Source organism: Lissotriton vulgaris, chromosome 8, assembly GCF_964263255.1.
Source record: "Lissotriton vulgaris chromosome 8, aLisVul1.2, whole genome shotgun sequence".
NCBI classification, from domain to species: Eukaryota; Metazoa; Chordata; class Amphibia; order Caudata; family Salamandridae; genus Lissotriton; species Lissotriton vulgaris.
In genome coordinates, this window is record NC_141696.1 from 531479963 (window position 1) to 531497610 (window position 17648).

Here is a 17648-nt window from a genome sequence, read left to right on the forward strand (position 1 = left end):
TAACCTGCACACAGAGCTTTGTCGCTTCCCAGATTGGTGATGGTGGCCTTTGGCTGTGTCAAGAGTGCAACCTGGAAAAAGTGAAGTCCAGTGCATCAGAAATACCATTGAAGGGCTTCCCATACACGAGGTTACTACCCTACAAAGCAACTAGAAAAATAGGAAGCAGTAGGCAACTGTGAGTGATCTGTCCAGGGGGGCTGCGGGTAAACCCTGTTGATGTTTGATTAATTGTTGATAAAATACAGGCTCAACAAAAAGCAATTTCTACTGAATATATAATGGGGCAGGGTAGACTATTGATTTTCTGAGATACAGGGCACTAATGAGTATGACTGGAATCACCCTGGATGGGTAATGCGTTAAAATGGGAGACAGACCTGGGAAGAGTGGTCCATGATACAAAATGGGCTTGATTATTGGCATATCCCTACAAAGTGTTGAAAAATGCTTGTTCAAGCATATTCAATATCATTTGTTTTTTACAGGGCATATATATTACCCCAAGGGGAATCCATAATATACTTCCAATTGTTAGCTCTGATTGTCCTCACAGTGGTTGTACAGTAGCAAGCTTTTGGCTCATTGTGTGGGTATGCTCAGTATTTATGATCTATTCCAGAGAGGTAGCAAGCACTTTGGAATAGGTGGGACAGAAAGGCAGACATAAGGCAGAATACTGTGTTTTAGGCCTCTTTGGTTGGCCAAGGGGTAAGAGAGCAATTGCCAAGTTCCTGGATCTTGCGCTGCACTTAGCAACACTAACATTAGTCATATCATAGGAGTCCTAAGGAGCACACCCACTTTCCAGATGGAGAAGCTCTATTGAACAACAATGGCCCGAACTGAGTGTGGAGTGCTGTGTGCGGAAGATAATAGGGGGCTTAGGCAATACCAGATTAGGAAATAGATGTATTTGTTAGACCTGTTTAACTAATAGGTCACATTTATGATTTCATTGGTTGGTTAAGATGGTTCATGAAAATGAAGTCCCAATAGACAAGATGGTAGACTGCTCAACCACTTAGATTCTGGAGCCCCATGTGTATAAAGGGGATCCAAGCATAATTGAGTTTAAGAATGGCTATGGTTATCAGCTTTGTGAGTTCAACAGTTTATAACATTAATGGCCGTACTTGGGGCACCCTCTGAAAACAGTGTGTCTTTAAAAACAAAACAAAAAAAGAAAACTGGCTTCTCTATTCTAGACATTCTTTAAAAGAAGCTTTAGTGACCGACAGTCATATCCACCAACGATCAAATTACTTTGTGTAGAATTCCTAGTTGAATTAAATGGATTCAATTTTCTTTCTCTCTTTCTTGGAATTAAGAATCCGGAAGATAGGAACAAGTTGAACCAGTTTTTCAAATAAATGTTGGTCACATTTTTCTAATGTTGATCTTGGTGTAGGATCATTCCAAATGTTTAGCAGCCCTCTTCAGTTTCTTTTTTTTCAGCCTGATATGTTCTGCTGCAAAATTGAGGGACTAGCAGTGGTAGCAGAAAGATCGTTTTATTCTGATATACAAATGGTGTACTTGGCCTTATTTGCTTTTCGATATCTCCAACTCTGTGAAAGCAAGGGAGGCATCACAATTCTTTTTAAATTTAGCAGATTTGTTCATACACCCAATAGTTTAAGAAGAACAGTAAATGAGAGAGGAGGGAAAACAAAAGGCTGATGCCGACCACACTGGGTATTCTTCTGCGTGGCCCTCATACATTATTGTGATGGGTGCCTGGGACAAATCAAAATCTGGCCCGGTCTTTCTGAGACTGTGAGGTGACAAAACCCTCACATTTACACTGTTTTCAAGCCCAGTTGATCTCTACTCTGAGATTGGTTACCATCAGCAATGTTGCAAGCATAAACGCAAAGACCCAAAGCCATTGACTAAACGGGTGCCACAGTCCAGTGAAACTTCGAACTCGAACCGTGCACTTTGAGTGTGATCAATGAGTGTGATTCTGAACAACATTCTAGGCGAGATAACAAGAGGAGGGGACTAGTTATAGGATGGGCGTTTTGATTACATATAGAAAATGAGGAGACCCGTGAAATGTTTAGTGTGTTGAATATTGGAAAATAGTTAAAGCGTGTGAAGGCACCTTCACTCTTTCCCAGATAGTTCCTTGAGTCCAAGACTGAGTTTTGCGTAGTGGAGTTTGCAGTGGGTGCAGTAATATCTATGCTTTTATATGGATAGCTATTACATGTATACTACTGATGAAGAGAGAATAATGTGAGACCGACTGTACTGCTGAAATTAATAAGATAGAATTGAGAAAGGAAGGTTTGCATTTGAAAAAGGAGTTTAGCAATACTAAATGAAGTTTATGCAATTGATTGGGAGTCCTTATACTGGTATGTCATACTACATAGAATACATCTTGATGGGATCGATGATTGCCCTGAGTGTGGCCACAATGGAGCTTCCCCCTTCATCTAATGTGTCAGTACCCAAAGATCTTTGAATTCCTTACTTAAACATGCTTGTGAGCGGGGGACCTATTTACTTCTAAAGCAAGTTTGTTGATTGTAATGTCTATGTCCATAGGGGATATGAACAAGAAGTTGTACTGGCGAAATACAAGAATTCAATTTAAAAGTTTCACAGTGAGACTTCTGTAGCAGGACATTGGTTAAAAGGTGTCAATGAATGGTCCGCTACAGTACATTTGGGTAAAACTAGACAACAAAGTAGGGAAACATCTGACTTATTAGAGGTTATTTGTTAAAGCCACTTTACCCGCTCAGATCCACACCGCTTTCGAAAGTGGATGCCAGCCAAGCATTGTTACCTGATTGAAGAAGGTTGTAACTCATGTAGAGTAACTATGGATAGGTTCTAATTATGCTGATACTGGATCTGTTTCAAGGAATCTTATCTGTGATCGAATAACTATGATGGACTGAGATGTCTTTTATTCCTAGGAGATTGCCCAGGAGAGAGCCTTTTACTTCTTTGTAAGTGTGACTAATATGTTTAATTGTTCTGTATTGTTGTTGTTGAAAAAAACTGTTTTTATTTTTTCTCATGACAAGGGTACATTAAAGAACAGATGGTCAGTCCTCTACCTCTTGCTCAGCCTTAGTGAAGATCCGCGTAGAGGATCCAACAAGGTAAAATAAAGTTATTTAATTTTTTTTGTGTGAAGCTAAACTTTGTGTAAATTAACTAGCTATAAAATGTTTGTCTTGCTCTTCTTCATTCAAAACTTGGTTGATAACTTTGCGGTCAGCAAACCTGGGGAAAAGCAGGGTAGCAGAAGAAGGGAAAACTTGGACTAAGAGAACCTAGTCTATTCTGAAAATGATTTTTCTTTGTTTTCTTTGATCAGTGAATGAAGTGATCATTCCTCCAGAATGGACTTTTCCATTGCCTGAAATTTCAAATATCCTCTGACCTTGGGAGATGGATCTCTGACGCTGCATTTTTGTTGTGGTCATGCTACAGACCGCTCTAGTTGTCCGTCACAGACAGCATTGCATGCAATATTTCAGAGTCTATGCATATTCATTAGATGGCGTTCCAGTCAGTCTGAGTTACCTGCATTTTATTGGTAGCTTTTCTACGGTTGTCTCTCCTGTGGAGCATAGCTCCTATTCCTTTGAAAGTGCTGTAGCCTTCAACTGCTGAGATCTTTGACTTCTTGAGCCCTCATGTTCTGCTCTCTCCTCCTTGTCTCTGCAGATGAGCATGCTCTCGCTGTTTCCCCCCCTCCCAAAATTTCCCATCCCTTGTTTCTCGTCCCACTCGCCCTTTGACCCTTACCGAGCTGTGTGACTGTCACTCGCGAAAACCTAAGGGCCATATACAATCCCTAATTAGCGAGTCACAATTTATTTGCGACTCACTAATTAGGATTTGTGACTCGCTATTAGGAAGGGGTGTTTGAAGAGCGTTCTTTCCTAATAGCGAGTCTGAGCCCTATGTATGACTGTTTCGTGACCATCGCAATTTACCACCTACTTCAAGTAGGTGGTAAAGCATTCGCAAACCTCTTCCTTTAGGAATGCATGGGAAAATATTTTTAAGGGCAGGCAGTGCGTCCCGTTTCCTTTAAGGAAAACGGACTGCATTAAAAAAAAAAATACTGCTTTATTGAAAAGCAGTTCCAGACATGGAGGTCTGCTGAGCCCAGCAGGCCACCATCCCTGGGAAGACCAGCTATTCTGAATTTGGGTCGCAAATTGCGAGTGGTTCATCAATATTAATGAGCCTCGCATTTTGCAACCCCATTGGGAATCGCTAACAGTATCTCATAGTCACAAAAACAAATGGTTGTACATGGCCCTTATTTCATTGTGCTATTTTCTCTCATAGATATATATACGTTTTTCCTGCACAACTGTCCATCGGATTTCAATATAAAAAAATTGGCCTACATCTGGTAGATGTGGAGTGTTGCAGGAGTGGTGAGTCCGTGCTTGAAGTATGTGTGCCTGGGAAGGGTACAGTGCAAGGATAGACAAGCACTGTGCAGTGACTGCATGGTTAGTACATGTACTGGGTGTATGTATGCCTGTGAGGAATACATTAATTGAGAGATGTATTGCTGTGCAGTGCATGCCCACAAACAGCATTGCTGGGTGTGTGTGCTTATGTAATGTACAATACATAAAGGGTGAAGTGGTGTGCTGCCCATTCATAGTGAGTGAGTGTGCTGGCAGGGTGTTCTAAATAAGTACACTCTGCATGAATATAGGAAAGCTTCAGTACTGAACAGTGCACACAGATTGAGTGTGTACTGAATGCATGTGCACATTTAAATATACAATGCTTAGAAGTATTAGGGCTGGATTGTAAGTGTCTTGAGAGTCCACCGAGTAAATGTGCATGAAATGGTACATTTTATGCAGAACCCTGGGTTCCATTTTGGGAGGCCCAGGTCTGCCTGGTAAAGACACAAGGGGAAGAAGAATCCCCCCAGATAAATTTGTGGGTTGCTGCCTTCATTTGAGCTGGGGGGGGGTTCACACTGGAGGAAAGGAAGAGACTCCCTTTACATTTCAAAGGACTACTTTTAGATTCAGTGATATATCACAAGGTAGCGGCCTGGACACTTCTCATGAAGGGAAATGGGGCTGATAATAAGACATAATGAGTAGGGCTGGAGGTTTGCGATTTACCTTTTGATGCATAGATCACTGTGGCTGACATCCAGGTGTGAACTCTGGTCACTCCTTTGAATTGTGATGTGGATAGTCGGTTTCAGTCTTGTGCCTGCTGTGGCAGACCCCTTTCATGAAGGTAGATGAAATGGATAAGTACCCACTTCAATAGAAGTGGATCCCCAAGATGAATCCAAGATCTAAACCCTAAATCTCATTTGGTGTCTGGAAAAGGGACTATAAGAAGGGGATGTTGAGTCCCCAAAATGGGTCATCTGCCAAGCAGCCTTATGGGACGTGTGAGAAGGGGGGAAGTTCTGCAAGATGTCTGCGTGTGACCAGGACTGGGGACCAAGGCCTGCTAGTCTCCTTGTGTTGTGTAGTTCCTATAGAAAATATACAGGATCTGCACGTTTAGACGACATACACTGTAGGATTGGTGTCAGACGAGCTCTGATCACCCCCACCGGGTATGTTAGCCTTTCTGTATCCGCTAGCTCACTGTGCCACTATAATCTCCTCTTATGGAGAGAATAGTTTCTGGCAACCTCAGAACATGACAACCCCGATACCTCAGGACCGTGGAAACCATGTACTACCTTTCACTCAGTCACTCATGCTTACTTATTTTCTCTCCGAAAGATACACAGAATAAAACAAGCTGGGCGTTTTCAAATATCATTTATTGAACAATTGTTATTCTGGTGTAAAATAGATGTGCTGCAACAACCATTAGACATTTTAGGATATAAATGATTAACTACTACACAAGTAAAAAGATGGTAGAGTTCTACCATCTTACTAAAATCATGAATACATTCAACTATATAAAACACATGATAAAAGATGCATACTCCTATGATGCCTCCCTATCTAGATGTACCTAGCATGGGTGTAACATGTTAAGCCAAGAATTCCTCTTGGATCTAGTCAACCCCATTACCTCAAGTGAGATTGTGGGACCCCTTCCTGGTCTCGAGATGGACCCTACGCGAGGGATGCTAGACCACTGCGAGCTGGAGTGTCTGCATGCAGGAACCTCAGCGTTTCTGGTCAGTGTGTCGGCCAGTAAGTCTTGCTCTTTAGCTATCTTGGCAAGATGTGATGTATATATACCCATAGGTCTCTCCTCCGTGGTCCTACCTTGCTGTATGACTGTGTCTGCCTTAGGATGACGTTGGGCCTGAACTTTGTACATAGATTTTATACAGGAGATGGCAGTCCTGCTGTGTTGCCAAGAACCTTCAATGCATAATGTATGAGATTTAGAACTAGGGGAAAAACCTGCGTTCTGAATGCAGTGTAAGATCTAGGTAAAAAGTCAGTCCCTGTAAACTGTGACAAGTGTAATGTAGGGAGAGAATATAGGTGAAGGGTAACTAGTTTATTGAGGCCTATATTCTAGAACCTATATGGAATATAACGCTTGATGGCTGTCATCCTTGGAAACCAATACCACCTGCCCTGGAGCACCAGCACCTTCTTGCTTGCCAAGACCTGTCTACCTTGTGAGTAAGAGGAGCGGGTTGAAGGGAGCAAGGTCCAGTGGGGATCCCTACCGTGAGAATTCGGCTGTGTGCTGATTGGGCCTATGTGTGCAGGATTGTTTTCGGCAGCCCCCGTATGACATGAAAGGGCTGCTGTAGATTGAGCCTTATGTTGAGCACTGTACGGGTCTTGCTATACTGGTACAGCTATGGTGCGGTGACCCCATATGTCAAAGGAGTCACCGGTAAATTTTTGCATCCAGGAAGTCCAAGGTTTGGGACTGTTTGGGCCTGGGTACCAGGGCTGGAAAAGCATGCACGCATATCACCAGGTACAGTGCAACCCTTTATGCCAGAACATGTAGCTCTTACTAACATTGCCAAAGCATTTGGGACATTATCTGAAGGAGAGACTAAAGCTACAACTTGCAGATTGGATCCGACTGGCAATAGAACTGCCTCCCACTCGCCATGGAGGAGTGCGGATAACCTGTGGCTTCGAGTAGCCTGACCTCTCTGAACTGATCAGGATTGCCAGGTGCGCGTTTGAAGACTCCCACTGCATCACTTAACTCTTCTGTGCTGCGAGAGCAGGAATGACTAGAACTGGGCCAGCTGAGCCCTGGGGCAACTCGCTGCAAATGGTGCTGTGGCACCATGGATACTTTTGACTAAGTTCCTAAAAGGTCAGAAGGGAGAATGAGTGCAGCCATATAGTGTGCATTACCTCACGCGGCCGCCGGTGATTGGAGATATACCATGAAAACTTTACACAAAGACGGTGGGATTCGGCTGACAACTACTAGAGCCCTGACCTCATGGGGGATTGTTATTGCAGTTGAATGTCGCATTTTATTGTAGGAATTGTAAAAAATTAATACACTGTAGAAAACGTAAAACATGAATATGTAGCGCAACACCAGGCCCAAGCAGGAACCAAACCGCGTTTTGTGGTTAAAACCCAGTTTAGGCTTGAATCCTGTACTGACACGAACAAGTTGAAAAGTTCACTTAAGGATGTAATGGAATGGGAAACTTAAAAGGGTTTTCAGTTAAAGACCAACTCATGCTTAATAGACTTGAAAGCTTTATGACATCAGCACGTAAGTCCACCCGCACATACCCCTTGCCTTCAAACAGACTGTGACCTGATTAGACAATAGGTTCATATAATCGAATTAGCCCAGAGCACACAGGTGCTTGATTAAACAATGAATCCAGGGAAGTAACTAAGTTCTGAGCACATGAAGGGCTTAGGTGCACAATGCTGGCAGCACACGCGTCACGTAAATTACAGCTACCATGAAACGCACACGCATTCATAAGTAGAAGAATGCTCGGTTGTTAAGCATTGTTTGAAGGGGAATTAAGAATGTGTAAAAGATTCGTTCAGGAATTTGCGGTTACGAGGTCAATTGTCTTTGGGTGGTTTTTTTTAATCTGTAATTTGCAAGTCAACTATTATTTACTATGTGTAATAAAGCATTGTGATATTCTGTATAAAAAGGCCTGCCAGCTAGCAGGAATTGGAGAGAAAGCCTGAGCAGGGCTGGGTGCAGTTCATGTTGTGTGCTGAAGGTTCTTCTCCCTGTTGCAACAGTTAGTAAATACTGTCATTGCATTGCCAAGAAGAGTCCATGTGGTTATTCATTCATTCATTAATTCTTTATTTCGGTTAAAGTAACCATAAAAGAGTACAATACAATTGAAAACATCAACATATACATCTTGTGCTAATAATCCGAGTAAAAGCTATTTGAGACATACATAGGTGCTTAGGCTGTTTAGATATACAAAAGGATTAGCCAAAAGGATCAGGATTATAGAGGGTTTAAAATTCTAAAAATCAAAATAATTCATAGTTAAAAAGAATTTAATACCGTAAATATTTCTATTATAAAATGTTAAAAAGGTCAGGAAATATTTTACAGGGGACAATTTGAACTAGAGTATGTGGAGCTACTGTAGTACCAGGGCGTTTTGTTTCATTATGCTATGAGTTAGTGCAGAAACTGAGGATACTATTACATTTTTAGACCTTTTTTCTTTCTTACTATTGCTACTGCAAGAAGGAACCTACTCAGACTAAATACTATGGTCTGTGAAGTATCCCCTTTAAATACTCTTTCCCCCTCTTTAATTTTCTGAAAGCCTAGAAGGAGGCTGATAGGCTTAATCCACTTCCTCCTTGCTTGCAGGTATGCAGGGCATGTAAATATGACATGGGCCTCATCTTCTTTAACGCCCATATCACAAAGTTCACAGTAATCAGTATCACTTTTATTCGTAGGATCTATCTTGCACACCCACTTAGAAGTTCTAGATTTTAGTTGTAAAATGCCATAGCGGTACTTTAAATACAGTGACTTTGCCATTGGAGGTAAGATTTCATCCATAAAACATTCAAATTTACATTCGCATTTAACATCAAAGAATTTGAGTGTCAATTTCCCGATTTTGGAGTTTTGAAGTGGATAACTATGAATGTGTTCCCAGTATCGTGCCATCAATAGCTTTTTTGAGCCATGAGTTAGGGAATCGGGATCTGTCCAAAAACTATATAAACCTAATTTTAAAAACCATTTTTCAATATGCAATAGCCTGCTCACTCTAACCGTATTTTTTATCTGTAAGATTTCCTGTAGTGCTGATCTATAGTCCACTAGTTCGTCAGTGGACCAAAGATGAACCCAAAAGAGCAGCGGACGTAAGGAGGCATGGTCATCAGAACGTCGTACGTTTAAATCCCAAAATAGGGGAATTAAAGGAGTACAACCTGGGACAGCTAGAAGTTGTCTAAAAAAGCGGTTCTCCTGTAGTGAAAAAGAGTCTCTAGCTGCATGGCCCCACAGTTCTGCCCCATATAGGGTGGCAGATTGGGCTTTGTACTTAAATAACTTGATTGCTGGTGATACTGCCTTGAAGAAGCTGTTTTATGCTTCTTTATCATAGGACCTTGGCTTTGTATTAACATTAGCCTAGACTTTTCTATCTGCGATATCCAATTCATTTTAGAGTCGAGGCTAATACCGAAATATTTAAAATTTTGGACCATTTATTATTTACACTAAACTTTTTTAAAACCTTTGTGTGGACTGATGGACATAATCTTAGTTTTTGAGGAATTAATTTCAAGGTTTTTGTCCAAACAGTATGAATGAAATTTGATTAATAAATTCTGTAATCCTTTAGGGGTCTGGGAAATAAAAATCGTATCGTCCGTGAATAGTAGTGCCGGAACGGCTTGACCACTCAACTTGGGAGAGTCCTACTCGCAGCCCAAGAGGGTGTCAGGGATGTCATTAACATAAAGAGGGTTGATGCCATAATGCAACCTTGCCTTACCCCTCTCTTTATGTCAATTTTTTCCGTCCGTTCCCCGTTAGGTCCCCACCTTACTCTTGCATAATTCCCCTCATGCAGCCTCATTAATTGGTGTAGTATGTCACCAGGGACTCCCATATCTCTCAGTGATTTCCATAGTTTGCTTCTTGGGACCAAATAAAATGCGGCCCTGAGATCCACAAAGGCTACACAAGATTTCCTTATGTTAAAATATTTCCATACTAAGCATAAAAATCTAAACCTGGTCCACTGTACTAATTTTAGCTCTAAATCCTGCCTGATATTTTGTTAAAATAGAATTATCTTCAATCCAGATGTTAAGCTTGTGTAAAAGTTGGCATGCAAAAATCTTTTGGAGTACATCGAACAGACTAATTGGTCTATAATTGGATGGATTAAGTCTGTCTCCCTTCTTGAAGATGGTTACGATTTCGGCACTCCGGTATTGGTGCCCCTCTTAGGATGTCATTACTAAGTAGATTAATGTACGGGGCCCATAGGAGATTTTCGTGTTTCCAAAGATCGCCAGGTATTCTGTCAGGGCCTGGAGCTTTACCCTGTTTGACTGCATTAATGGCTAGTATAGTATCAGACAAACTAAATGTTAAGGGGTAGTACATGGGTTGAGTTGTAAATTCCCTAGTATACACTCGTCTTCATCTTCCCCACCGCACGAGTACAGGGATGAGAAGTGCTTGACCCAGACACTTTCTTCGAGGAATCTATCCCTTGATGGATTACTTTCTTTGGAGCCACTCTCAATCAGCTTCCAGAAGAAAGATTGGTCTTTTGTTTTACATGCTAGAAGCAGGTCCGACCAGACTGTGCCATCCCATTCTCTTTTTGCAAGATCAAGTATATTTTTATACTGCATCCTTTTCTCTCTGATGATGTTAATCTGGTTATCTTTTACAGCTTGTATTAGTTCGGTTTTAGCACGGCGACAAGCTTTGTTATACCTGCGGCCTTCCTTCAAGTTAGGTTTTTTTCTGGCCAGAATTTACTTGCTTAGTCTCTTTTGAAAAAATCTCTCTCTAAGCTGTGATATCAGGTTCTCATGCAACTCTACTAAAGAAATGCCTTCTCCATTATTATCGACTAATGGGGACATTAGAGTTACATAGGAATCATAGATGTTCTTAGTAGTGCTTTTGTTACCCATTACCGCAGGCCATTTTAAGGACCTGCGGTTGTTGGATTCTAAGGGGTCCGCAGATCGAGAGTCCTTACAAGAATTTAAATCTCTTAAGGGGACAAATAGCGTCCCACAGATTGACAAATTTAAGGGGAGGTGGTCACTTTCTATACGATTGTCCACCTTTATGTGCTTATGGCCAATGCTTCAAGATCTAGAGACCAATATATAGACTAAATGGCTGGCACAGCGCCCTCTTTTAAAGGTAGGATTGCTTGGACAATCTGACAAGAGCCGCCCATTGCAGGCGCGCAGGCGTATTGCCCCCATAGAACAAGCAACAGTACTATTTGTGTCAATTTCGGGGATATTATTAACACTATCTTCCTCCCCTAGATATCTTCTAGCCCCACAATTGGTTCAAACTTCCTATTGAAGTCTCCTCTGATCAGCTTAGTTTTGTGGTCTAGGCCAGAGATAAAATTAGCTAGCTGAACTATTGTTTCTGAATCCTTGTTAGGGGATTGTGGTCTGTTATAAATATTAATGATACAGACCGGCCAGCCTTTTTCATCCCGAAATTTTATCGCCAGGATGTCCAGGCTATTGGAGTCTATTTCTTTGACCTCGATACCTAATGTTGTTCTTGCCCAGATTATCAGGCCACCAGACGGTCTACCTTTATTCATATTACTAGCCGGAATGCAAAATGATCTATACCCTACTCTGAAAACATTTTCTATACCCCAGGTTTCCTGGAACAGAATAAAATCCCCCCTATTGATATACTCGTGCCAAGCTGGATCAGGGATTTTTTCCCCTATGCCGGCAATGTTCCAAGATATTATTAGCACCTTACACTTATCCTCGTCCGTAGTAAATGTGGCTATTGGATTGTTAGTCCCACATGTATTCTCTTTGGTTTTTGGGATTAACAAATTTAAGTTTAGGTTTCCATCCTTTCCCATTAAAATGGGATCTATAAACTGATTAGCTACTTCTCTTGTGTTACACCTACAGTTGTTTGAATGGGTATGGTCTGTTGTTAGTGTAGAATTACCTATTTCGTATGTATCTCCCAGTCAAACTTCACCTAGCCCATAAAGTGGTGCAAATTGGTTGTTTGTGGTCCCCCAAGGGTAGGTTGCAAAACCATCTGGAATCATTTCATGGGTGTGGATGTACTGGTTTCCATACTGTCGCATTGCTCTTGGGCTGTAAAAATAAGTGAGATCTTTCATGCAAATTGGACCCTTATTCATATACTGATATTCTTTGCAAATTAGTCTCACTACATTGCTATCTCTGAAGTTAACGATTGCGTCCCCCTGAATGTCTTTTGTTTTTCTGCCTATCCAGTTGACTCTTCTAACGAACATTACCTCACCGTTCAGATGTCTAGGGATTGGCCTAATATTATTCAACCAGAATGTCACCTTATTCTTTAAGTCTTGGGAAGATTCTGGTTTCCCATTTTTTAATTCTGGGACACCCGTGAGTACAATAACATATGGTAATGACTCTGGTGGTAAGTCAACCAAGGCCAGGGGAACTTTTACAGTGCTAACATCTTTCTCTTTGTTTCCTGCATCTTTTGGGCACTCAACTGTTTTAGGTGCATCATTTGCTATACAGTGTATGGTGTGCTAAATAGTATTTTCGGAAGACTTTTTAGTCTATTTGGCTGCTTATTAGTACTCAGGGCCCCTTTGCAATCCTGCCTCTATAGTTTTATTAGTAATTGGACCTGCTACAGGTCCTATAGTGATTGTAGCGGAATCCATTGAGGGGGGAACCATATCCTTCATTTGTCCTCTGACTTCAAGTTTTACAAGATTTTTTAACAAGGTAAAATTGTCTAGAGTTAGCTGTTCCAGTTTCTCCAATTTATTATTAACCATTTTTATCCTTTCGAGGAGAGGGAGAATTAATGATTTGACAACCTTTCCTATATGTGCCATTGACACTTCAACCTCCTCTGTGGGAGCCGAGGAGGCCTTCCCTACATGATTATCTCTCGTATTCTTGGTAAGATCCTTTGATGTAATATCAGGTCTTGCTGGTACTTTAGCTACCTGTACACCTGGGTCAAAAGAGGCGGATCCGTCTTTTTTGAGACTTTTTGTTGCCTCCCTTTCTGTGAGGTTTCAGTCTTTTTTCTTTTTGTGGTGTCTGTAGTAGTAGCGTGATTTTGGGCTTGTTGACTGACTGATTCAGATGTAACAGTATCAGTGGTTGGGAGGGACTTCTTCGCCCTTGTTTGTTCAGCAATGCCCGACCGGCAGGAACCCTCACTAGTATGAGACATCGCTGATCCCACCTGTATATTAGGGAAATCAGTCGGCGATATGGGCCCTGAAAGAGAAGAGTTCAAAAAGGGGGACAAATCTACACTTAGGTCGACAGACTGCAAGTTTGGTGTTTGTGGAAGACAACTATCATTATGTTGAAACCCCCGGAAAGTATTTTGTGTAGATAAATTGTTAGAATTATTGTCAATCCTAGGGAGATCTATATAAGAGTCCACAAGTAGTTCTAAAGAATTATTTGCCTGTGTCAGAGTAGTGTCAGTTTGTAATTGCTGCAGACACATATTTGGAGGTAGCGGAAGGCGTCTCTCCGTATTCTCGATGGCAGGAACAACCACACCAATTGTCTTCTGTAACATCCGATCAATCGCTGTAAGAGTAGGCAATGAGGTTGTAGCATTCTGGATCTGGATTTTGTTTGGACAGGAGTATTTACCCCCATATTTCAATATAAAATAAAAGCAGTGCACTATACAAAAGTACCTTATGGTCCATGAAGGAGAAGTAGGCAGAACAGACCACGGGGGTGGCCCAGCCCAGCCTTGGCCAGCCCCGGACGGCCACAGACCGCCCGCCCTTTGTCCGGGCTTAGCCCGGCATGTCCCGCGACGCGGGTAGTGTGCACAATTTAAAGCGCCTCCGGTGGCGGGAGAGGACGTTGGCGGGAGGACTACCGGCAAGAATGACGGTGGCAGTGGCGTCTCGGGTAGCAGGACCAGGAAGTGCAGCAGAACGCCCCAAAAGCAAGGTGAGCAGGGTATTCCAGTATTGGAAGTTTTTGTCACCCTGCAACAATTTCTTTGCATGTATAGAAATAAAATACTACTTTTTCTTCTAAAAAGAAGAATTTGGCTGGGTATTTTTTTATTGTGCGTGCGTTTTGCACTTTGAGAGATGTCATTTTCAATACCTGTATCTACAACCCTCTACAACCCTCCTGAGGGAGCCTTGCCTGCTCTACCACAGCTACCACTGACAATCCAGTGCAAAAGAGATACTTGGCCCAGTTGAGCGGCATCCATAGTAGGTTGGGCCACGGGACATCAGGAGTAAAAGGCCTGAACCACCACAGTTGAACGCAGTAGGCCGTGCTTCTCCTGTGGCCCTCTGATAGAGGCTTTGATAGTGAGTATGAATATGGTGCTTAAGTGCTAGGGCTCGTCAACTTTGACAATTGCTTTGGCATCTTCCAGGTTAATAGACCGTTCCATTGCCCCGGAGATGTTGCATTTGTGTGCAGTATTTTTTTGGGGCGGGCCCCCTTGTGTATTGTGATAGCCAACTACATGGTGTATTGAGCCAACTCAAGTGTATATTAATAATTCTGTCAAATGTTGTCTGTTGGATGCTAGTGTGTGGTTTATGTATGTTATGAGCATAGTGATATTTAGTTGTATATGTAATGTGGTCTGTTTAATGTGTTTTGTTGGATTATCCAGTATGGTGTTTCTCAATGGCTGTTTTATTTTGTGAGCTGCAAGATTATAGCATGTATGAGCTATGATGAGTGTCTGTAATAAGTCTAATGTATTAGCTAGGATGTTGAAGAATCATGAAGGTTCAGTGGAGAAGCACAGAAAACATCAGGGTCCTTAACTGAGAAGGCCATTATTAAGGAATAATGAAGACTGAATTGAAACACTCAAGCAGACAGGCATTTCTAATGAGATGTGCTAGCTAAGGGTTGATGTGTTTAAACATTCCGTTTTTGCTCCACAGCCACAATACAACACAAATCGCCATGTGCAGACTAGATGTTTTAATATGCTTGCGTTTACATTAGATTACTTTCTGCTAAATTGTTTTTTTTTATAGGATGTCTCCTGTTTCCCTGGTGATATCTCACTGAACAAAGGTGTGCCTTTTCATCAGTACTTGGTATTTAAGGCATATACACTTTAAAAATATACAAACATGAAAAGATTGGACCTGGTGGTTTTTAAATAAAATATAAATGGCACCAGACATGCACAGAATGGTGAAAAGTTGATGTTTGAGAATTTATACATTGTATCCACTCTTCCTTTAACCAACAGAGAAGTAGGCCAGATATTTGCGAATACTTTAATATGACCTAGGTCTGTGTTCTTCTAGCAGCAAAGGAGATTAACTGCAAGTGGACTTTCGGGTTCCTTTTTCTAGTTAAGATTTGGTCCAGAGATGAGTGCCCAATAGCTTTAACAGAATCATTTGTGATGTGATCTACACATCTTCTAAAGAGGAGAGACTTCACTGTCTGGACCCAAAACTTGCATTGTCCTTCTACCTTGACCGCACTAAAGACTTCCAGGTGGACTTTTAACTCTCAACTCTTCGTGAGTTATGTGGTTATCAAGTAATGTCAGGCAGTGCACAAACCTACCATCTCTCGATGGGTCATCTTGTGCATTAAGATCTGCTGTTCTTTGGCAAAAAAAGGAACCTCCAGTAGGACTGCGCACCCACTCTACCAGGGTGAAAACAGTCACTACTGCTTTGGGACGTGGAGTCCCGCTGATTGCCATCTGCCAGGCAGCCACGTTGGCATCCCTGCACACTTTCAGAAAACATTACTGCTTAGCCAGCCAAGTCCGGGGAGACTGCATTTTCGGACGTTCTGTTCTCCAGGACTTTCTGGTGTGAACTTAGTTCGCAGACCCACCTCCGGGTTGGCATTGCTGGGGTGTCTATTCTATAACTACAGTCTCTTTCAGATGAACAAGTTTCTTACTTTTGGTAACGGTGGGTTCCTTTCCGTCCTACCCATCCTCCCCGTTCTGGGAACTGACTTCTAGGGATAGGGACTCCCTTACAGGGCCCTAATGTGCACCAGTGGTCAGTGGCATGGAAATTCGTGTCAGAACTGACGTCCGCATGCAAGTGAGGCGCCCAACGCCTGGCCATGCTGGGCATCACAGGATCAGCCCTTAAATGGTTGCAGTCCTACTTGGACGAGAGATCCTTCAGGATTTGGGAAAATGGGTCCATGTCTAATGCCACCCCTCTCCAGTGTGGGGTGCCGCAGGGCTCCTCCCTCAGCCCCACACTGTTTAATGTCTACATGGCCCCGTTAGAGAAGGTAGTAGCCCCATTTGGGATTAAATCCATCAGCTACGCAGACGACACCCAGCTCGTCGTCTCGCTGTCACAACAAGGGCGCCGCCCGGTCGACCTCCCGGATTGTCTCACAGCCATTTCCTCCTGGATGTCTAGCTCAAAACTCAAGCTGAATGGAACTAAGACCGAGATCATGTTCTTAGGCAATCAACTCACCTCCCTGCCCCCTGAGCTGTGGCCCCCCTGTATGGGGGACCTTCCTCCCCCCAAGGAACAAATTAAAAGCCTTGGGATCTGGTTCGAACCCCAACTAACCTTCAAGACCCATGCGCAGAAGGTTGCAGGAGGTTGCTTTGGCCTGTTACGAGCAGCCCGGAAGGTCCTCCCCCTCCTTCCGTTTCAATCCAGAAAGCTGCTAATCCAGGGCCTGATCCTGTCCAAACTGGATTATGGCAACGCCCTTTTCCTCGCTGCCCCCCGTGCTACCATCAATACTCTCCAGCGAGCCCAGAACGCTGCAGCTAGGCTGCTTATGGGGGCGCCGAGACGGGCATCAGCCAAACCACTGCTAAAGGCCCTGCACTGGCTCCCCATCCAAGAGCGGATTACTTTTAAGTCACTCTGTATCGCCCATAAAACTCTGCAGGGCAAAGGCCCTCCGGCCTTGAGAGGACTGATTCGCCCCTACAAGTCGACCAGGGCCCTCCGCTCAGATAGGGAAAATCTGGCCATCATCCCAAGAGTGAGGAAGGCACGCACAGGAGGCCGCCGGTTCTCGCTGAATGTGTCAAACAAATGGAATGCCCTTCCTAGAGAGCTCCGGATGGAACCTGTTCACCTTAAATTTAGAAAAGCACTTAAAACCTTTCTCTTCCCTACCATCCCTTAATCCCATCCCTCGCTTGAGTTCACTAGGTTCAGGTTAGGATCAGCGCTGGGACGCTCCAGGGCAGCCATGCGCTCTATAAGTACAAATCTAATCTAATCTAAGTAGATACCGTGACGCCACCCCGGCGATCATAACGCTGGACGCGGAATTGACTGACGCCACCTACTGTTGCGCAGGGGTACATCTATGAACAAATGTATCCGGATCCAGTCTGATGCCTGGGGGTATTTCTAAGGTAAGGCATCTATAAGTACATATGTCTCTTACAGATACATCATTACTGAAGGTAAGTAACATGTTCATTGGCGACCCGTCCCACCCTCACCCCTT

General features: G+C 42.9%; 1 protein-coding gene across 1 annotated transcript in view; it reads left to right on the forward strand.

Moving 5' to 3' along the window:
• TUBGCP3 (tubulin gamma complex component 3) overlaps positions 1-17648 on the forward strand; it is a 418028-nt gene that overhangs the window by 125855 nt on the left and 274525 nt on the right. Inside the window, exon 4 of the mRNA XM_086934339.1 lies at positions 3048-3125. Within this exon, the coding sequence (XP_086790465.1) occupies positions 3048-3125 (78 nt within the window). The remainder of the gene's footprint in view (positions 1-3047; positions 3126-17648) is intronic.